The 23,746-nt window shown below is 41.7% G+C and overlaps 1 protein-coding gene across 2 annotated transcripts in view; it reads left to right on the top strand.

The window, feature by feature from the left end:
• Positions 1-16,785: 16,785 nt before the first annotated feature.
• The window catches only part of B4GALT6 (beta-1,4-galactosyltransferase 6), a 45,915-nt gene continuing 38,954 nt past the window's right edge, over positions 16,786-23,746 (top strand). Inside the window, exons 1-2 of one of the 2 annotated variants that reach the window (XM_034762823.1) lie at positions 17,664-17,768; positions 23,566-23,618. Coding sequence is in view for 1 of the 2 variants with exons in the window: in XM_034762822.1 (XP_034618713.1) it covers positions 17,654-17,768 (115 nt within the window). In the remaining variant the exon portion in view is untranslated. Of the gene's footprint in view, positions 17,769-23,565; positions 23,619-23,746 lie in introns of both variants that reach the window. The other variant, XM_034762822.1, reaches the window with a different exon arrangement.

The raw sequence follows: 23,746 nt of genomic DNA, 5'->3' as shown, positions 1-23,746 counted from the left end.
CCACAGTGCTTTGCTGAACAAGCAGAAAATAAAAGATTTCCCCTTTTAAATTATTCTGTTTTAACTGTTTCCTCCAAACACTCATTAATATGAGGGATATGATGAAAAGACAAACTTGATAACACAGTTATTAAAATTTCTGTGGGCAGCAGTAGTAGATCATTAACACTACCCATTGTGGATAACTTGTGTAATATATTTTTCGACTTTTGTAAATAAGTCTATAGCAGCTGCTACAGTGATAAACACTGTCAAATAAAAACTAAACCTGGGCAGATATTTTCAGCTGTTGAAGCCAATGGGGCTCCTCCTCAGCCCAAGGGTCCACACACACATCTGATTGTTTTTGTTGTTATAGAGCAGTGGCTATCAACCTTTCCAGACTACTGTACCCCTTTCAAGAGTCTGATTTGTCTTGCACAGCACTTAAAATACACCTCATTCACCTCACTTAAAACACTTGCTTACAAAATCAGACAAAATACAAAAGTATCAACACAGTATTACAGAAAAATTGCTTGCTTTCTCATATTTACTATATAATTATAAAATAAATCAATTGGAATATAAATATTGTACTTACATTTCACTGTGTAGTATATAGAGCAGTATAAACAAGTCATTCTATAGGAAATTTTAGTTTGTACTGACTTAGCCTGTTGTAAAACTAGGGAAATATCTAGATGAGTTGATGTACCCCCTGGAAGACCTCTGTGTACCCCTGGTTGAGTACCACTGTTATAGAGTGCCTATCACTATAGCAGCTACTTAGTTTGTGTAATTTACTTTAATGTTGTAAATATCTACAATAGGTAGTATTAATGAACCATTTGCTGGTGCCTTCAGAAATTTTAACAACCTTATTAGAGAGACAAGATGGGTGAGGTAATATCTTTTATTGGACCAATGTCTGTTGAGAGAGACGAGCGTTTAGGCTTACACAGAGCTCTTCTTGTTGTCTCTCTCACCAACAGAAGTTGATTCAATAACCTATTAGCTCACCCATATTGTCTCTCTAATGTCCTGAGACCCACACAGTTATAACAACACTGCATACAGCAATCTTGTTGTCTTTTACCATGAAGAACAATGATGAAGTTAAACCCGCCCAAAAATGTATCATAAGTCAATGGAGTTCTGCAGCGGTTCAGTTTGGAGGCATGACTGGTGCTTTAAGACTGGAATCTGCAAATGGATCCATGTGGGGGCACACAGAAATCCAGCTGGGGTTCTGCATGGGTGTGTCTAGGCAGATTCATTTGAAGGATTAGCCCTTCTTTAATAAGAATTGAATGAATTCAAAGGTCTGCTTTATAGGACAGGGACTATTGTCTTCCTATGTATGTGGACAAACAGCACTAGCACAATGGCCCTCGTTTCTGACTGGGGCCTTTGGATGGATGTTACAATTACTATTACAGTATTTATATTACAGTAAGTGCCATCATTAAAAAAATAAAAAAACCTTGAGATTTTAAAATAACATACTGCCTTAAGAGAGAACTCTATTTTACAGTTTAATAGTTGAATATAAACTGTCACATTCTTTGTTTTTTTTTTAATAAACTGAATATATGGACACAAACATTTTACAGTGTTTAAAAATAATTGTTAAAAATGACAGAAGAGAAATGATAATACAGAAAACTGAACTCAACAGCATTTCCTAGCTGAGGAACTCCCATCAGGACTAAAGTCATGATCCAGAAGCAAGAGGCAGGGGGGGAGAGAACATAGGTACAAAACATAAGCATCAAGTAGTAGAAGAGATTTGTTCAATAACTATCCAGGCTGCAGAGCTGTCAGCATGAAGTTTTCATGATGAATGCCACTGAAAAGATATTTATTTCCCCTGTTTCAGGATGATGCAAATGTTCCTGTTTAAATACTTAATAAGATCCATTAAACAGGAGTCGTTTCAGAGGGATTGTAGTAAATTTAAAAACAAACACTCATATTTATTAAAAATTCTGAGATAGCATATCAAATAACTTCATTTGTATGTTTTAGAAAGCTGCAATATAAGTGCTGTTTATAAATATATGTAGAATTCTATTAATTTTTTAAAAAATCAATGTACTTTCAAACTTTAATAAATGAGAATATAATAAGCAGTCATTTAATATCGTAAAATTACACAACCACCAGTTATTTTGTATCAGAACCTTTTTGTCCTTTATGATTATCTACATCCAGAATTAGCCTTTGTGTCCCACAAAGGCCACACGTATATGACTTCACTGATTTGGTGGAAACAGACATGTAAAACAGCTTTTGTTGTTTTAAAAAAGGTATGTTTCTGGCTCACTTCCTTGCAAGGAGAGCCTTGAAATGTAAAGCAATCACTAAGCTGAACGGGGAAAAAAGCAGTAATAGGTTCCAGTTTTCAGCATGAAGCTCCCTGTGATGATTTGGGGAGTCTATGTACAACATATCAATTCTGTTTTATGCTATGGACTCTTTATGTATCTGTATCAGACTACAAATTCCATTTTGATTGCAAGGCTGGTTTGCCTTCTCTGCTGTCTTTTTACTTCTATCGTGGACCAAAATTCCAAGAGGTAATGACAAAGGGCTAACAAGGGAAGGTTGTTAAATCCTGGTGACCCTCTATTCAAATAGAAGCACCATTGGATGAACAATTTGATCACTGGAAGAGGCTGATTGGGGTCATTTGACAAAGGGAACTGGAAGTTATAAAAGAAAGGGTGGGTTTTCTCATTCTATTTTTATGGGAGAGAGGAGAAGGAGATATAGTCACTCACATACTCAGACTCCATAATTTGGAGAAGCCATGTGTTGGAGGAAGGAGCCAGAACACCCCAGAGAACTCTGACCAAATCCTAAAGAAAGCTCAAGAGTGGTGAGGAAACTGAGCAGGGAAGGGTCCACATTTGGTCAATGATTAAGGCTTCCAGGCAGTATAGTAATACAAATTATAAATATTAATAGGTGTGTTTGTTGTCGTGTCTAGATCTAAATATCACTAGCGCTATCCAAAGTAAGGAGCAATTGTGTTAGAAACTTTTACAAAGACTGTGTGTTATGTTTTTCAATTATCGTGTGTTTCTGGAGAGAGAAACTAGAGTGCTCACAGGTTGGAGCTCTGTGAAAGGATCTGCTTAAGCTAGTTGGGTGATATGGGGGTCAGCCCTGGTCCTTGGGGCCTAGGGCAGCTGGATCATGAGGTCCTACTTCTCTGAAGGAGTAAGAAGGTCTCTGTGCGGGAAACCGTTAGAGAGGCCAAAGAGAGACCATGCAGGAGCCTACCCAGACCAAGGGAAGCTTAAGCACAATGAGTCCAGCTTGGTAGGACCCACATACAGCAGCCTGGTTGAGTAACCAGCAGGGAAAGCTTTACAAGGATGGTGATATACCCATATATTACAAAGTTTGGGATGTATATCAAAGAATAATCTCACTAACCTTCTCCCAAATCCTAAGGAGGTTCCTCTGCTTAATGATCTGATTATGAGGGAATTTATTTCACTTAGGATGGAGATGAGGAAGACAATAAATGTCTTGCAATCCTGCCCTGCCTGCTAGGGCTACCTCTGTCTGCCTTCTACAAAATGGAGGTACCCTGAGAGGATAGCAGTAGATTTTGTTTATAATTGTAGCATTCACAATCTCAGGTAACTGAAATTTACTAACATGACCTACTACTTTTACCAGAAGCAGCTTGGGATATTAGTCTTAGGCTAGGCCAAACTACCCGCCTGAATCGGCGGGTAGAAATCGACCTCTCGGGGATTGATTTATCGCGTCCCGTTGGGACGCAACGATCGATCCCCGAATCGACGCTCTTACTCCACCAGCGGAGCTGGGAGTAAGCGCCGTCGACGGGAAGCCGCGGAGGTCGATTTTGCCGCGGTCCTCACAGCGGGGTAAGTCGGCTGCGATACGTCAAATTCAGCTACGCTATTCACGTAGCTGAATTTGCGTATCTTAAATCGACTCCCCCCTGTAGTGTAGATGTAGCCTTATTGTGATGGGGTGGACAACGCTCTCAGGCCCCCTGCTGGAGGCCTCATAGCCATGCCACACACCCCACCCCAGAAACGGGCAGTAGAGAGAGTAGATAGTGGGCCTAGCTGGCAGAGGGAGCTACAGGACCTTGGACAGAGCAGTGCTGGCAGAGGCTGTGGGGAATGTGAAGGAGCACTGGGCTGGCTGTTGGGACTCCACCAGGACAAGGCCCTGAGGTAAGGGTGAAGAATGTGCTGGGGCCACAGAGAAGTGGCCCGGGGAATTCTAGCAGCAATGCTGTTTATTTAAAGGGATGTGGGAGATGGCTTCTATCTATTGGGTCCCTGGGCTTGGACCCAAAGTAGAGGTTGGGCCTGGGTCCTCCCCCCGACCAGGCACTAGGAAAATGGCCTGGACTCTGATACTCCCCAGAAGAGGAACTGAACTCTTTTAGTGGCTCATCTGAAGAGTTGAGGCCAGAAAGGCCCAGAGAGGCAAAGAGTCTCCAGGGAGGGTGTGACTTGCAGTCTATATGGTTTTATAAAAATATTCTAATGAGTGAATATAATGTAACTGGAATATGCTTCATGCAAAAGGTCTCTTATAAGGTATCATTACAAAGCTTATCTACTGAATGTGATCATCCTATTTTTATAAATGTACCACTCTTGTATCTGAAATTAGAAATATGAAATATAACTCTGAGGGCCTATTGTAATTATGCAAAGTGTGAGCCATTAATGGTGGTTTGGAATCTTGATGACTCCCATTAACCAGGACAATTGTCTGCAGATAGCTGTGTTTTACCTGTAAGTCTTCCTGTATACGTGTGTGCTGGCAAGTGGGTAATGAAGTCTTGCAGTGACATCTGATCATGTCAGCTGAACTGGAATCCATCTTTAACCTGGTGTCTTTCCATTGAGAAGGAGGGGGTGGGAACCCAGAGAGGGACAAAGGATTCCCACCTTATGCAAAAGATGTATAAAGGGGTGAAACAGAACAAAGAGAGGAGAGGAGCCATCATGAAGAATCCCCTAGCTACCACCTGAGCTGGAACAAGAGCTGTACCAGGGGAAAGAATTGTACCCAGGCCTGGAAGGTGTCCAGTCTGAGGAAAAATCTTACTGATGCATCTCTGAGGGTGAGATTATCTGTATTCAGTTTGATTAGACATAGATTTGCGCATTTTATTTTATTTTGCTTGGTAACTTACTTTCTTCTGTCTGTTACTACTTGGAACCTCTTAAATCCTACTTTCTGTATTTAATAAAATCACTTTTTACTTATTAATTAACTCAGAGTATGTATTAATACCTGGGGGAGCAAACAACTGTTTATATCTATAAGTGTGATAGAGGGCGAACAATTTGAGTTTACTCTGTATAAGCTTTATACAGAGTAAAATGGATTTATTTGGGTTTAGACCCCATTGGGAGTTGGGCATCTGAGTGTTGGACAGGAACCCTTCTGTTAGCTGCTTTCAGGTAAACCTGCAGCTTTGGGGCGAGTAATTCAGATCCTGGGTCTTTGTTGGAGCAGATGGGTGTGTCTGGCTCAGCAAGATAGGGTGCTGGAGTCCTGAGCTGGCAGGGAAGGCAGGGGTAGAAGTAGTCTTGCACGTCGGGTGGCAGCTCCCAACGGGGGGTCTGTGATCCAACCCGTCACAGAGGGATCCCTGGGGGTAGAGCCCTGCATGGATACAAATTTATATCTGTGGATATATATCAGTATCCGTGGAACCGCAGGGCTCTTCCTGGAACCACAGTGGCAAAAGGAGCAGAATGTGGGACTGCCTCTCCCAGGAACCAGCACCCTGTGCTGGCAGCTCCTCCGGAATGGCTATACTCACCCCAGACAGGAGAGGCAGACAGCTGAGTGGAAGGGACGGGGGCAGTGCTGGGGGTGGTACAGCTGTGCTGGAGGAACTGCTGGCACGGAGCGCTGGCTCCTGTGAGCAATGACCCCTTGTTCTGCTCCTTTTGCTGTTGCAGTTCCTGGGAGAGCCCTGCAGTTCTGCAGATACTGATTTATATCTGCAGATATAAATTTGTACCCACGCAGGGTTCTTCCTGGGGGATGAAGCCCCACAACAGGGTGAGGACTGGTTGAAGAGCAGGAAAAATTCGAGGGAGCACAGAAGGGTATTGTGATAGGCCCTGCTGGACTGATTAAGGAGTGAGCCCAGGGATAGGGCTGCAGATGAAGGGACCTGACAGCAGGCACAGAGATAGGCCCTCTGTTGGACTTACATCCCAGAAGGGGTTTGATTTATCTCACATACAGACTGTGTGTGAGGTGACTTGGCCAGAAGGCTGGGTTACATCCCCCAGGAAGACTCACCAAAAAGCAGAGAGAACGTTCAGGCACATATACTCAACAAAGGGGGGGGCGCTTGAGAGAGGTGAATGCACCCTATCACACTCACCAATGTTCATTTGCGGAAAATGCTTCCACCAAGCATATGCCATTGCAGAGTCCATTAGACTTTGCAGAGATTTATTTCTACTGGTATGTGGGGAAAAAAACTTTATGAAGCCAACAAGGGAGACTTTAACTATAGGACAATCCATGCTGGATCTCCTGCACACCAAGAAAGAGGATTTGACTCAGGCAAAAATTAGAAGAATAGAAAAATTGGATCCAGTGAGCATGAGTTACTTCAACGGAGTATAGCGAGGAATGGCTTAGCAGAATGTACCAATACAAAGGTACTAGAACTGAGAAACAATTTGTGGAATTAAAAAATAGTGAGTTATATCTGTCTGGAGGAAATAAAATATCTATCACTATATGAAAACATAACCACAGAATCAACCTGCCTAAGTGATATTCTTTGTAGGGAATTAACAAATAGCTTACTATACTATTGAATTCTTTCTTAAAAAATATGGATAACTGGATAGGTAGGTGAAGACTACAGAAAACATATATTCTAGAGCCAACAGTATAACTGCAAAAAAGATTTCATTAAGTCCTATCATTATGGTACTTTTACTTTTAAATTGAATAGTAGGATTATGATTGGTATCACACATGATCCCAATCTTGCCCAAATTCTACTGGTTTTTGGTTAGGTTTTTGATAAGTTGCAAGGTTCACACACTGACTATTATTAGAGCTCTTCTACAAACAGAGCCAAGTTACCTTCTAAATTACTCTCTAACCTCTAGATCACCAGCTTAAATAAGATGCTTGGACATAAAGCAGTTAAAGTACTAACAAATACTGGATATACCATGCATTGTCTTAGAGCTTATTATCTACTGACATTAAGAATTAATAGTAGAATGTTTTTATGCCATTTAAATACTGGTACTTGTGTAAGATATCTGTTTACTTTAGTTGATTAATTGTTAACCTACCAGGAGGGTTATTTTCTGATATTAGTTACTGTACAAGGTCTTGAAATGCTGTGATACTACATAATACAGTGTTATAACAATTCAAGTTGTTGTAAACAGCTCCAAAACCAAGTCAACCAAAGTAACAAACAAATATGGGTATCCAAAAGTAGAAGAAAATTATTCTAGTGCTACATATGGGACTAATAGTGATAAATAAAAGGCTTACTTGCCAGATTTTGTTAATAAAAATATGGCAAAATGTAAAAGGAAGACAGAAAAACCAGAATGATGAAGAGCCTTGAGAGTCATCTTAGGGGGAAAAAATAGATTCAAATTGTTTGTTAGAATACATGAAGTTAAAGACTCTGGGACCACCTTTATTTTTTTTATCTTGGAAAGGGACAAACACTCATTAGCATTTAACAAAAAATAAAAGCTTGTTTTTTCAAAATATTCTGTTATTAGGCCTTTTTCTTTTTGTATACAAATGCTGATGAATGTCACTTTCTGTTTTTGAGATTCTATTTAAATTAGAACAAGATACTGCAGACTTGTTTTTTCTTAAAATAAAACTACTCTGAAAATGTAGGGCCTGATCTGCTTCCTTTGAAATAGTGGCAAATTCTCTCCCCCTTCTCTCACTCCTCCCCCCGCCCCCCGACTTAAATGGAGCAGAGCTGGGCCTTTAGTTTCCTTGAAAGTCAAAATGTTATGAAGGACATAGGCAAAAAGTGTGCTTCATTGCTATCCTTTTGTTCACTTTCTTTCTTTGAAAGTGAACCAACTTCATGAAAGCCAAGGCAGAAAGAAAAAAGGCTCCTTTATCATTTAAAAGCAGTTAATGTCTGAGGCCCTTATCTGGCAAACACTTAATAAGTACTTAATTTTAAGCATGTGTCATTCCATTAACATGAATGAAATTAAGCACATGAGTGTTTGCAGGATCAGGGCTGAAGGTACAAACTCTTTTTTCTCATGCCTTTATAGAAAGTCCCTGGTGTAAACATTTTTCTTTCTTCTCCACAATTGAAAAACTTGAACTAGCTTGTTTGCATGTAGGGATGTAACCAAGTTTACCAAGTACACAGTTTACAAACTTATGTTTTATACTAGCTACTTCCTTGTTCTGTATTGCTGCTATGAGTGACCAAACCATGCCAAGGTGGTTGTCCTACTTTTGCCTTCATATTCTTCAAAAGAGCTAGATAATTACAGTTAAAAAAAATCAACTTTCTTCCAAGAAAAGTGTCATAATAGATGTCACTGTGCAGAATAAAAAGGTCATGGATCAAAGGTTGTCAAGTGTGATGAACCTGATACAATATGAAGGCAAGGAAGATTCTAAGTTCTTTAGGTCAAGACATATCAATTTGGCACAGATCTCTCACTGTATAGCACAGTCCCCATTATAGTGTTATCAGAATATTAATCTGAGATCACCAGCATTTTCAGGACTGTAATTCCCATTGGGTGATGGGGGAGTAAAACACTAAAGGCACCCGTCAAATTTTATGTTGTCTGAGGTAGAGAGAGGGGGCCAGAAGAATTCTAAGACTGATTATCCTACATCAGACCAGTTGCTAAATCAACAATACAGCAGATGATTTATAGATTCCAGAAAGAACTTGTCCTACACAGGTGTTGGGTAGGCTTCATTTTTCCTTTTCTGCCCTGAAAACAGGCTTCTCTCTATAAATATTAAACCACCCACAGAAAGGCTTACAGGCCTACTTAAAAAACAAAACAAAAAACCCCCCTAAATTATGCCTGTAAAATCTAACTTGAGCCTAATATCTGGGAATTACAAATCCTTCCCTCACTCTGCAATTTCCTTCAGAAAAGTATCAAATGCCTCTGGACTCCCAGGATTTCTGAAAACTTGGCTGTACTATTTGGACACACTGCTTTGCTAGAAAGAGTTCCACTCTCTACAGCAGGGATCGGCAATCTTTGGCATGCGGCTCGCCAGGGTAAACACCCTAGCAGGCCGGTTTGTTTACTAGCCGCGTCTGCAAGTTCGGCTGATTGCGGCTCCCACTGGCCGCGGTTCACCGCTCCAGGCCAATGGGGGTGGCGGGAAGTGGCGGCCAGCACATCCCTCAGCCTGTGCTGCTTCCAGCAGCCCCCATTGGCCTGGGACGGCGAACCGCGGCCAGTGGGAGCTGCAATTGGCCAAACCTGCAGATGCGGCAGGTAAACAAACTGGCCCGGCCCGCCAGGGTGCTTTCCCTGGCGAGCCGCGTGCCAAACGTTGCCGATTCCTGCTCTACAGGATACTCTTTTTCTTTTTCTTCATCTAACCAGCAATGGTAAGGCTGGAGGAAGCTGTCACTCAATCCACCATCAGAAGACCCTTTTGAAAAGGCTAACCAACTATCTAATTTAAATAACTGTTGTAAATATTGCCCTCTCTTGGAGATGAATTGCAACACAAATGATTATTTCACTGGTGCTACTGAAAATACATTTGACTAAATGCTGAATTTTTGCTATGTAATCCGGTCCTATACAAACAAAAAACCTTCCTAATTTTAGTGACACTTGCTGATATTGAGACTTTACATTTTCAATCCTAAATAGACTTTTCATCTATCTAATTATTGCTGCCAAATCTAATCTACATTAGTGTTGGTTCTGTTCTATACGGCAAAACAGGGTGTCAAAAACCTCACTCATATTAAAAGAATAATAAAAACAGCTGGTGGTGATAGGTGACTATAGAAAATTATAAAACAACTGTCTCCTTTTTACCATGTGTTCTTTAACCTACTAACGCTAAGATGAAAGTTCCTCTATTTGAAACTTTTCTGTTATCTTTTGGGATTGTTTCTTTGGATGTTATACAAGTTTCCAAGTTAGGAAGTCTATCCATATTGTTGGTGGCTGTTAGTCCAGCATGTTATTCCATGATGATCATGGTACTATTTGAGCACCTGCATAAACTATATTATTACAACAGCCAGTCTAAACAGCTCTCTGTTTAGTATACTTCCTTCTACCTTGCACTTGAAGAAGCTTTACATTTAATTAATCTAATATTAACATTAGGGAAAAGCTATGCAGAAGACATGGGTTTTGTGTTAGGTCCTGAAGGTAGTAAGGATTGTATTAAGTCTTAACTCTTATGGGAGGGACTTTAACAATCATGGGTCAGGCTGGGGAAGATTTTCTCCTGGTCCCACAAGTCCTGCTCTTGTGCAAGATGTTTGTATTGGTATACTAATATTCTCCTTCCATATATATATATATATATATATATACCAAATAAAATGTTAAAGATCTACCAAAATATTGACAATATTGTTAAAATAAAAGCAAAACATAAAGAGAAGTAAATCCTAAATATAGTGCACAAATACACGTTAATCCAGAATAATAGTATAAACATTGTATTGTATACAAAGGAAATTTTATTCAGCGCTCAAATTGTTCATGTTTTGTAGTAATAATAATAAGTTAGACATCACACCAGCAAGATATTTTTTCACTTAATGATGCAAACATTTGCTGCTAAGTTAGTATGGCCTTGTGTTATGCACACCTGCAAGAAAAGTCAATGTAAAAAACTGTATATTTTTGTCTGAGTGCTTTTCATTGTATTATTCCTTCTATAACTTTATATTCTGCTTAATAAAACTCACATAGATAGATGATACAGTATCTACAGTTCTCATGTTTTTCCTATAAAACAAATATTCCCAAACACCCCCAAGCTACCCAATGCTAACAACAATAATAAATTCATTATTAGTTAGAATAGTACTGAATGGCTCAAGAAGTAGGGGGTCTATGTTTTTGGAGCAGAGAGCGCTATGTTCTCTCCTTGCTGTTGCCAGGAGATTCCAGTAGCCATGGTGTGCAGCATAATTAGGCTTGGAAGGATTAGGTTTTTATTGTAAATGTCGGTAGACTTCCATTTCACTGTACACAAACTGATGAAAAATATTTCTCTTGCTAATTATCAAGATTTACAGACAGGCTAAGTAAAATGTTTGAGAACATATTAAATTTGACAGATATTTTGACTTTTTGAATCTCAATATTTACTATCATTAAGTCATTGCCTGCCCCCTAAAATTAGCTGTAATTGAAAATTGATTATAAATTGAAGAAAAATTTAACTATTGATATTATCCATTGAAATAATAAAACATACACATCTGATTCTGTCAAGCCTAAGCATAATAACTGAAGTTCCTGGATTGCTATAGAATTATGACTAGTATAATATATAGGAATGTTCCTCTCAACATGTAGCAATATTATGGGATACTAGTTATAGTGTAACTCCCTTTATTTTACTTCTATTTTACCCAAATTCCCTTTCAGTTAAATTGTGGTTGTCATTAGTGGGAATTATTTACCTACTGATTAACCAAATAAGTGCGATGGTTCTAACATTTCTCATTGGGTTATTACTGTGTTCATTTCTATGTTTAATTTTTGGTTGTCATATACATTTTTTTAATTTATTTTTAAAATGAAAATACTGAAATGCAAGAAAACAGACCAGATGGTTTGCCATTGATTACAGAAAATGGCATTTTAGTCCTTTCAGAAAAAAACAAATTGTACAATCTTCTGTTCTGAGGGAAAGCTTCTGTCCTTGCTGTAGCTATCACTGCTGGGTATTCCATATCAAAATGGCTTTGCCCCTAAACAATTGTATTAGGTTAAAATGAGCTTGTTACTAGGGTTTGAGCAATGCTTCTGAACACTAAGTGTGCTGACTGCAGAACTTACCAAGATTCAAGAACTATTTCAAACACCATTAAAACAGTGCTGGCCTTTTGAGTGGAAAACGCATTTGAAAAAATGCACGTTTTTTCTCATTCCTTCAAGCACTTCAGGATTTCAGATTGAACACGGCACATACAAAAGAGAACTGAACTCCCGTGAAAACTGAGCCCTATGGCTCAAGTGCACCCAGCCACACCTTGGCCAGCAGCCACTCCCCTGGCACACAGCATTTCATCTACAGCTCTTGTCACAGGAATGCAGTGTTGATTTGATCCAGTCACCTAATGGCTTGCTAGTAGCCAGCATCAGATTGCTCAAGCAAACAGGGAGAACAGGTGCCCAGCCCAGTGCTGGCTTTGCACACTTTTAGGGTATTTTTTCACAAGGGTTTATTTAAAGGGTAAACCACAACCATTGGTGGTGTGTCTAGATTACCATGTACACATATTTTAGCTAACTTGAGAGAATTGGCAAACAATTAACTAAACTCTAGTGTAGACATGCACTTAGAGAAAGTTAGAAGATTGCTTAATCTAGTAGATGACAGTTTGAAAATCATTAAACATTTGGTGGTGCTATAGGGAGACCTCATATGTCTAATGAATCAAACTCTCCTCATTTCCAACTGTTTCTACAGATATATGTGTATTGCACTAAAAGCTGCTAAAAATAGATTTTCCATTTAAGCATTTGCTACAGTTGCCACAGGGATAGTACTGATTGTTCATGGAAAGAAAAGCAGAACACACAATTGCAAATAAGAGTGTGAGTGTCCATGACACAATTTATAGACCATGTCTATACGTACAGCGCTGTAGTGGTGCAGCAGTACTGCTACAGCTGTGCGGCTGCAGCACGTATGGTGAAGACTGTCTGTGCTGACAGGAGACAGGAGTGAGCTCTCCCATTGGCATAAAAAACCCACCTCCATGAGTGGCAGAAGCTATGTCCGCAAGAGAACCTCTCCCGCTGACACAACACTATGCACATGAGCACTTATATCACTGTAACATGTCCCTTGGGGAGTGATTTATTCACACCCCTGAGTGGCATAAATTATGCTGACACAGGCTGAAGTGTGGACATGGCCTAATTGACTTATGGTCCAAACCTTGGAAAAGTGACACAAAACTTGTCCTGGGGTACCCTTATAACATACATGATTATAGTGCAGCATTTGATTAATTTTTTAAATCCTAAAACAGGGAGCAAAGCACTGGGGAGGAGACATGGATTCATGCTGAATCTTGTCTCTTCATATGTGTAAAAAACAAGGTGTGTCTTAGTTACAAGGGCCTGGAGACTTCTAGAGGAGAGGTGTGTGGTAGTTACTGGGCATGCTCAGTAGATGTCTCTGAAAGTGGTAGAAGGTTTCCATTAAGGTCAAACCATTTGCAAACATCCACCATTTGAGGTCAGTAAGGAAAAGGTTATAAATAGAGGGAGTTGGAGTTTGGAGACAGCTTTATATACTTATTGGTTGGACATCCCAGGTTTAAGGCATATATCTGCTATCAGAATACCATTCCAGATCCTGTGCTAGTTAGCATCTGGACTCCTGATGTACCTGAAAACTGAAGAACTGCTTAATATTGACTCAAGGACAGGAACTGCTGCTGGTTGTGAGGATCTTTGGACTGCTTTGCCAAGGCAATTTTCAGGAGTTCAGCAGGAACTGTGAAGCTGCTATTGTCCTCTGGTTCTGAGGAGAATAGATGACATGCACTTCTGAAGACACACTACAGAGAAAACAGCAAGGAGTACTTGTGGCACCTTAGAGACTAATACATTTATTTGGGCATAAGCTTTCGTGGGCTAAAACCCACTTCATGAGATGCATGGAGTGGAAAATACAGTAGGAAGACATAAATACATAGTATATGAAATGATGGGAGTTGCTTTACCAAGTGTGTGTGGGGGGTCAGTTCTAACGAGACAATTCAATTAAAGCGGGCTATTATCAACAGGAGGAAAAATCACTTTTGTAGTGGTAATCAGGGTAGCTGATTTCAAACAGTTGACAAGAAAGTGTGAGTAACGGTAGGAGGAAATTAGCATGGGGAAATTTAGTTTTTGTAGTGACCCATCCACCCCCAGCGGCACTGCTATGGGTACCCACATGGCCCCACAGTATGCCAACATTTTTATGGCTGACTTAGGGGACAGGAGCTGAGGAAGCATTGTTCTAAAGCCCCTACTCTACTTGCACTACATTGATGATATCTTCATCATCTAGACCCATGGGAAAGAGGCCCTTGAGGAATTCTACCAGGATTTCAACAATTTCTACCCCACCATCAACCTCAGCCTGAACAGTCCACACAAGAGATCCACTTCCTGGACATTACAGTGCAAATAAGCAATGGTCACATAAAGACCATCATATACCGGAAACCTACTGCCCGCTATACTTACCTACGAACCTCCAGTTTTCATTCAGACCACATCACACACTCCATTGGCTACAGCCAAGCTCTAAGATACAACCACATTTGCTCCAATCCCTCAGACAGAGACAAACACCTACAGCAGGGGGACGCAACGCTAGGGGGAGTTGCGAACACTTTAGAAGATAGAGCACTGGGTCTTAAGACTTTTGTACTGGTGACCCCTTTCACATAGCAAGCCTCTCAGTGTGACCCCCTTATACATTAAAAACACTTTTTTATATATTTAACAGCATTATAAATGCTGAAGGCAAAGCAGGGTTTGGGGTGGAGGCTGACAGTTTGACCCCCCCATGTAATAGCCTTGTGACCCCCTGAGGGGTCCTGACCCCAGTTTGAGAACCCCTGTCCTACAGGATCTCTAGCAAGCATTCTTAAAACTACACTACCCACTTGCTGAAGTGAAGAAACAGATTGATAGAGCCAGAAGGGTACCCAGAAGTAACCTACTACAGGACAGGTCCAACAAAGAAAGTAACAGAACGCCACTAGCCGTCACCTTCAGCCCCCAACTAAAATCTCTCTAGCACACATTATCAAGGATCTACAACCTAGCCTGAAGGACGATTCCTCACTCTCACATGCTTGTGAGACAGGCCAGTCCTCGCTTACAGATAGCCCCCAACCTGAAGCAAATACTCACCAGCAAATACACACCACAAAACAAAAACACTAACCCAGGAATCTATCCCTGCAACAAACCCCATTGCCAACTCTGTCCACGTTTCTATTCAGGGGCTCGTTCACCTGCACATCTACCAATGTGATATGTGCCAGCAATGCCCCTCTGCCTTGTACATTGGCCAAACCAGACAGTCCCTACGCAAAAGAATAAATGGACACAAATCAGACTTCAAGAATTATAATATTCAAAAACCAGTCGGAGAACACTTCAGCCTCCCTGGACACTTATTAACAGACATAAAAGTGGCAATTCTTCAACAAAAAAACTTCAAAAACAGACTCCAACGAGAAACTGCAGAACTGGAGTTAATTTGCAAACTGGACAACGTCAAATTAGGCCTGAATAAAGACTGGGAGTGGATGGGTCACTACAAAAACTAATTTCTCCATGCTCCCATCTTTTCATGTACTGTTTATATATCTTCCTACTGTATTTTCCACTCCATGTATCTGATGAAGTGGGTTTTAGCCCACGAAAGCTTATGCCCCAAAAATTTGTTTCTAAGGTGCCACAAGTACTCCTCATTGTTTTTGCTGATACAGACTTACACAGCATACCACTCTGAAACACCAGAGAGTGAGAAGTTATTTCTATGTCAAGATGGGAGGGCAGTATGCAGATATATGTATACAAAGATATATTTTGTACTGAAATGTTACATACGCTGATAGCAGAAGTTTACAGCTCTTAAACTGGAGAGAGTGCCATATAGTTATTTCTGAATAATATTGAACTGTGGAAATTTCTTCCCACCACCTTCCGCAAAGTCCTCAAAAGTCTGAGCCCTGGCTGAGCTGGGGGATTTAAAGTTATACATAATATAGTTCCCCAATGCATTACCCCATTTCTTTCTTTTCATCTCCCTCTGTTGCACTAGGCAGCTACTGCCCCTTATATCCTCTCGCCATGCAGCTCCTGGCACTCACATATCTTCTTGTTAAAAAACAGTGCATTTGTACCATTGCCAGGCCCAGCACTATGTCTGCCAAAGGGCACCAGCTGCTATTGCTCTAGTCTAGAGGTTTTCAAACTGGGGGTTGGGACTCCTCAGGGGGTCAGGAAGTTATTACATGGGGGGTTGGGAGCTATCAGCCTCCACCCTAAATCGTGCTTTGCCTCCAGCATTAAAAATGGTGTTAAATATACAAAAAAGTGTTTTTAATGTATAAGGGGGGGGGCGTTGCACTCAGTGGCTTGCTATGTGAAAGGGGGCACCAGTACACAAGTTTGAGAACCACTGCTCTACTCCTATGGCCCTGGACCACACCTAGGGGGAGACAGAGGCCAGCCTAAAGGCTCCAGCCAGGCTTCTTCACACAGGGTCCACGGCAGCTGTGCCTCCCCTCCATGCCCCTTCCCCAGCCACCCATTCTCTTGTCCTACCACTAATATTCTCTCCCCTGGATCCCCACTTCCGGAGGAGAACAATAGCCGTCGGAGAGTCTGGTAAAACGCTCTTCACCCGTGATAAGTAGTGTATTTACCAGCCAATCAGGAAAGCGGATTCTTTTCTCCCTTGTCCCCTATTGGGCCGGCGCAGTCCACGCCCACTCAGGTCGCGCGAGCAGTCTAGCGCTGCTGCGAGCCTCTGACAGTGTCAGACTAGACAGCTCGCGCGGATTGAGTGGGCGGGCGCGCGCGCCCGCCGAAGTTCTGCAGTTGGTCGCCAATCACGCAGAGGCTCGCGCACGTTCCCAACCGCCGCAGTAGCCGGGTCGCTGAGGGGCGGGGCGGCTGTAGCGCGTTCCCCGCCGCCGGCCCGGGAGGAAGGAGCGGCGGGGCGCGCAGGTGACTTTGTCCGCTGGTGGCGACGATGCTGCTGCCGCCGCCGCCCGTGAGAAGGGAGCAGGCGGCCGCGATCCCCGCCGGAATGAGCAGCCACCGAGCCACCCAGCAGCCACCGCAGCCCCGCCCGCGGCAGCACTAGGACTCCCCTCCCGACCCCCCTCGGCCCAGCCCCGGGGTCTGCCACTGCCGGCGGAGGGAGCGGGGTGGAGTAACCCCACCCCCGCTGGGTGAGGGGCAGGAACACCCGGGCTCGCAGCGCTGAGGCAGCCCCTCCCACCGGTCTCCGCGCCCCCGTTTCACCTGCGCAGCGGGGAAGGGAGCACCGGAGCCCTCAGCGAGCCGCTCCCCTCCCCTGCGCGGTGCAGTGTTTACCGCTACTGCAGCCCCATACCCAGCGCCCACCCGGAGCCCCCGCCCTTCCGATAGCACCCCTGTGTACTAGCCTCTCGCTCCAGCTTCCCGAGCCCCCGCCGGTCATCTCCTGCTGTCACACACTCCCCACATCCCTCCGCCCCAACCCCAGCCCCTTCCCCGCCACCGCCGGCCGGCTCGCCCGAGGCCCTCTCCCTTGGCTGGCCCCGCTGTGCGCTCCATGGGAGTCTCCTACCTCCCGCTGGGAAGTGCTGCCGCCGCCGGCTACTGCTGGGATTAGGAGGCAGCAGCCCCCGTCCAGGAGGAGGATGTCACTGCTCGGGAAGGTGCTGCGGGTCTCCAATCGCTCCATTCTCGCCTTTATCTTCTTCTTTTCCTTCTCATCATCGTGCCTCTACTTCATCTATGTGGCCCCTGGGATAGGTAAGCAGGGAAGAGCTCCGCTTGGGCGGGTGAGGTGGAGGGTTATAAATCTCTTACCTTGCCAAAATCCCCAAGTGTGAGGAATGTAATTGGGACAAAAAGAAGAACAGGAGTACTTGTGGCACCTTAGAGACTAACAAATTTATTAGAGCATAAGCTTTCGTGGACTACAGAAGCTCAAGGTAAGTGTGTCTGTGAGTCTGTTTTGCGGGAGGCTTTAAAATAATAATGGGCTTTGCATAATACAGCACTGGGGAGATCTTTCAGAGTAAGAGAGAGATGCCACAAAAATGGTATTGGATGGAAGTAAATTTAGGTCTAAAACTAAAGGATATTCCCCTCAAGGAATGATGAGCGAGAGATTGAAGGATAGTTAGGGTAGTACAGTATATGTCTGTTGCACCTTTCATTCAAGGTTTTCAAATGCTTTGTAAACATAAAGTCTATGTCTATGCTTAAAATGCTGCAGCTACGCTGCTGTATCACTTCAATGTAGACACTCTGCCTCCCATCGTTGCAGATTCTCCCATCACTAGTTAATCCACCTTCCCAAGAGGAAGTAGCTAGGTTGATGGAAGAACCTTCACATCAACCTAGTACTGGCTGCGTTAGGGGTTGTTTGCTTAATTATGTTGCTCAGAGGTGTGGGTTTTTCACACCCTTGAATGATGTAGCTGGATTGACCTAACTTTTTAGTGTCAACCTGTATGCAGTGGCCACAGCAAGGTAACTGCCTAACCATTGTGGAGTTTGTTTGTTTTTTGACATCTCAGCAGGGAAAAAGTTTTTAAGGTGGAATTTCAAGGAATGCAGTGAAGTGGCTTTGCTGATATTTTTGGATGGTTCTACCAGGCATAACAGGAAAAAGTCCATAGGTGCTTGTTGGAAAAATGTTTTAGTCAATCACAATTGGCATAATTTGGCTGACATGTCAGTATCGTATGAAAGAATCCTTCCCTCCTTACCTCAGGGAGTTGAAACAATCGGTGCTATAAAGTATCATCTAATAAGCTAAAAGCCCTCTGGTAGAACACTGAAGACAATAGGAATGCAGACTAAAAAAGCAGCACACTAATCAGTGGTTTTTCTTATCAGTTTTACCCAGACATCTGTAGTTACTTAAGATTAGTGTTTCTTGTACTGATACTGTTCTTCATTTAAATGGGACTTCAAAAAATGGTACAAACATGTTAAGAGACTGCTCAGTGACAGAAGAGAACAGCCCTCAGTTAAAAAAATCAGCCTGGCTCTTGATTTATACCAGTCATCAAGTACAGGGGAGCATATTTACAATTTAAGAGGTGTATTTAATTTAAGTGGCTCCAGCAGGGGACAGGGAGCCAGAACTCCATGGCTCTATTCCTGGTTCTGCCATCAGAGTGCTACGTGTCTAAAGAATCTTCAGTTTTTGTGCTTCAGTTTCCTCATCTACAAAATTGGGATGATATTTATTTAGCTCATAAGAGTGCTGTGAGGATTACTTAGGGCTGGTCTACGCTGAAAAGTTACATTGGCATAGCTACGTCTCTCAACAGTCTGAAATATCCACACCCGTGAGAGACGTAATTAAGTCAACCTAATTCCCCGTATAGACAGTGTTAGCTGGATGGAAGAATTCTTCTGTCCACCTACCTACTGCCTCTCAGGGAGGTGGATTACCTACAATGACAAAAGAACCCCTCCTGTTGCTGTAGTAAGTGTCTACGCTGAAGCACTACAGTGGCGCACCTGCAGCATTGCAGCTCTGCTGCTGTAGCATTTTAAGTATAGATATAGTCTTAGGCACCTAATTTTCCCCATGCATTGTATACAAAGCCTAGGGATCTAACTTGAGAATGTGGATTCCATTAGGTGGAAATGTGTCTAAATGTTAGCAGTTGCAATGCTGAACCTGAGTCGTCTTTGTTAGTCTAGCCCAAGGTCATTTAACTTAGGTCACACATCCTATTAGCCTTAAGAAAACATTCAGCCACTACTGACATAGATTGTATTTGAATGTGTTCTGCCAGTCTGTTTCCCCCTCCTCCCATCTGATCTATTATCATTAGTCCTCTGAGCCAGCCAGCATGCAAAAGCCACAACAATTTTCAGTTAAATTCAGTTACATTTCCATCTAATTTTTTTTTTTTTTTTTTTTTTTTTTTTTGGTGTGTGACTCTTATCCCCAATTCCTGGCTTTAAGATCACATCATTCTAACAATATTAATGATGCTAGGTTGAATTTCCCACCAGCGAATTTTAAAAAGCAAGGCTATGTATAGTTGTCATTCAACACCCCATCAATGCTGCACTCAAACCAATTCCCCTTCTTCACCAGCTATCTCCCTTCCTCTAAGCACACCAACCTGAATTGTAGATAACCAATGAGAACTTTTGAAATTCAACTCCAACTGTGTTTATTGGTTATGTTTGTGAATACACAGGTTTTTATTAGTGTGTGTAAGTGAGAAATGTCCAATTGCAAATGATGTCTGCAAGATGTTTTCCTGTAATGTTTAGGAAAACTTTTGTGTGAAAGGGTGATCTATGTTAGTAATTATTCTACAGTTGGTATATTTAATGTGGAAATGCAGATGGAAATTGTTTAATATCTGTACGTTAGACTAATAAATGCATTCATCACAATGGAGCTTTGCTGTGGTGAACTTCTTCTGGTTCACCAGAATGGAGCTCTTCTCCAGCAAACCACAAGAGATTCATCAGAGGGCAGCTCAACTGTGACCACAGAAGGTTGTTTTAGTGGAGCTGCTTTCTGACATGTTTCCTTCTTTTTGAGACCAGAAAGATATGAGGGGGTTAACAGCAGGAGAGAAGGAGTGTTGAATGAAGAGGAAAAGTTTGGGTTGTATATGGGGTGGTGATGTAGTGAGAAGGAAGAATAATCAGGGAAAGTTGGGGAAGAAGAAGGCATTTTTGCCTTCCCATGTTACATAAGAACATGATAAGAACATAAGAATGGCCATACTGGGTCAGGCCAAAGGTCCATCTAGCCCAGTAGCCTGTCTTCCAACAGTAGCCAATGCCAGGTGCCCCAGAGGGAATGAACAGAACAGGTAATCAAGTGATCCATCCCCTGTTGCCCATTCCCAGCTTCTGGCAAGTAGAGGCTTAGGGACACCATCCCTGCCCATCCTGGCTAATAACCATTGATGGACCTATCCTCCATGAATTTATCTAGTTTTTTTTTTTTTTTTTTTTTGAACCCTGTTATAGTCTTGGACTTCACAACATCCTCTGACAAGGAGTTCCACTGGTTCCCTGGGAAGACCTACCCTTCTCTAGAAGGAATTCAAGTTTGACAGACCTATTCAGGTCATCTGAATGAAATTCCTCTCTAGCAAACCTTTTATGGCTCACTAGAAGAGGGAAAAGATGCCTCCACCACATAACTCCTAGTAGTTTGAGTCATACAAAGCTGTAACTCTCCCCTTCTTCCTGCTCCTGTTAGTAGCGGTGCTGGTTAAAAAATTTCCAGTGGAACAGTTTTCCACTGAAAAATGCAGTTTTGTCAAAATCAAAGGGTTTGCAGAAACATGCCAAAAATTTAATCAAAATCAACAGGAGAGAGTTGAAACAATTTGTTTCGACTTTATCATTTTGATTAATTTTGTTTTGTCTTATATTAAAATATTAATATTTATATGTAATATATATAAACTTCTTATAAAGTGTTTGCCTTCTTCAAATGAAGAGTTTAAATAGTCTCAAATTAAAATTTGGAACAAAAACAATCAGTGTCAGAATTTCTCATGCAACAGAATATTTTTTTTTTACCCTGACCAGCTCTACTTAGTAATGATAAAATCTAAAACACAGGGGTGACGGAGAGGGGTTAGGAGATGGGAGAGATTTTATCTGAACATGCTTCAGGAATGCAGCTACCTATTCTGGAGACCCTCCTGTGGTTTGCAAGAGGAGAGTCTTGAATTGAAATAAAACTGGGAAAACTTCCATATGCATAAATGCAGGAGTGTGTGGATAAAAGATGAGTTTGATTTGTAGAGGGCTATGGATAATATTGGACAGGCACAGAGATTGGTATCAGAGTTGTCCATTGGTCACAAGCTCCCTTCTAGAATCCAGTTTTCTGTCCCTAGTGGGCAGACTCCCTAATTTTGTGGGTTACACTCCCCCACCTTCCCTCAAATAGTTATAATTCGAAATGGGAAATTATTTTTTATTTTTTCATTAGTTCTTATTGCATAAATAAAGGTGGGAAAAATCTTTCTACAGTAGAACCTCAGAGTTAGGACACCAGAGTTATGAACTGACTGGTCAACCACACACCTCATTTGGAACTATAAGTGTATAGTCAGGCAGCGGCAGAGACAAAAGAAAATAAAGCAAATACAGTACTGTGTTAAACATAAACTACTTAAAAAAAAGGAAAGGTTTAAAAAAAAAAGATTTGACAAGGTAATCAAACTGTTACTGTGCTTATTGAATTTACATAAAGAAGGTTAAAAGCAGCATTTTTTTTCTGCATAGTAAAGTTTCAAAGCTGTATTAAGTCATTGTTCAGTTGTAAACTTTTGAAAGAGCGCCCATAACGTTTTGTTCAGAGTTATGAACTGTTCAGAGTTATGAACAACCTCCATTTCTGAGGTGTTCTACTGCAGTGGTTCTCAAAGTCGGACCGCTGCTTGTTCAGGGAAAGCCCCTGGTGGGCCGGGCCGATTTGTTTACCTGCCACATCCGCAGGTTCGGCCGATCGCGGCTCCCACTGGCCGCAGTTTGCCCCTCCAGGCCAATGGGGGCTGCGGGAAGCGGCGTGGGCCGAGCGATGGTAGATGTCAGTAGCTTGTACTTAGTTTCTTTTTTGCCCTTATTGTGAGTTTAGCTTTTTTAAAATACTTTAAACCAGGATAATGATTTATTACCACTTGCAGAATTCAAATAATGATTTATCACAACTATATTGTATTCATAATCCATGTATTATAATGGATTATTTTTGAATGAGGTATTTTCCATTTACACATTCTGTGAAGAAGTATAACTAATTGGTTGTTACAAGGGAACCTGTAATATTAAAAATCATATTTTAAAACGTCTTCACCTGTTTTTGAAAAAAATCTTCGTTTATTAAAATGGAAATAACTCTAGTAATCCAACTTACTTTTCACAATCTTTGCTTATTTACATGCTTCACAAAACAATCACTCTATATTTGAATCTTAGTCCTCATCCTCAAAGGAAACCTGCACAACACCTTCAAAAGATGAGCCTGGGAGCTTAAATTCATGACTTTGCTAGACACTAAAAATCATGGACTGAATAGAGACACTGGATTTATGACTTATTACAACAATCCATAACCTACTAAATTCCCTCCCTCACCTTTTTTTCTCCTTTCCCACCCTATGACTGGAGAGTGTTAACAGGCCACTTCACCTTGAATGGTCTCTTGAACCGTGTGTTAACTACTTACACTAAACAATCTGTTCCACCTTGTATTTACCTGTGACACTGAGTACATTTCCCAGACCTGAAGAAGAGCTCTGTATAAGCTCAAAAGCTTGTCTCTCTGACCAACAGAAGTTGGTCCAATAAAAGATGTTACCTCACCCACCTTGTTTCTCATATTTCAAGTCCCTTTTAGATAGACAGTAAATGTCAAGCAAGTAGAATCTAGTTGAACACTGAAAAAAAAAAAAACCCAAACATATTTCTTATACACTCTGGCTGTGTTCTTTATAGATGAAATGGGAGGTGGAAATCGGAGGGGAAAGAAAATTTCTAAATTTCCCCACAATAATGATGCTGTTAATCAATTGTCATGAAACTACATTCACAGGGATACCACCTACAGTAAGGAAATTACTCAAAATTCTTCATAGACAAAGTAAGGTAGGTAACACAATCATCCAGAATTATTTTCATTTTTGAAATAGTTTGTAAATCTTGATGTCATCAGTGCTAATTAATGGCGATCTGCTTGGTAGAATCGAACATAAGAATGGCCATATTGGGTCAGA

This window comes from Trachemys scripta, chromosome 2 (assembly GCF_013100865.1).
Source record: "Trachemys scripta elegans isolate TJP31775 chromosome 2, CAS_Tse_1.0, whole genome shotgun sequence".
Lineage (NCBI taxonomy): Eukaryota > Metazoa > Chordata > Testudines > Emydidae > Trachemys > Trachemys scripta.
The sequence above is the reverse complement of the archived record's forward strand: the minus strand, read 5'-3'. Positions and strand labels throughout refer to the sequence as shown.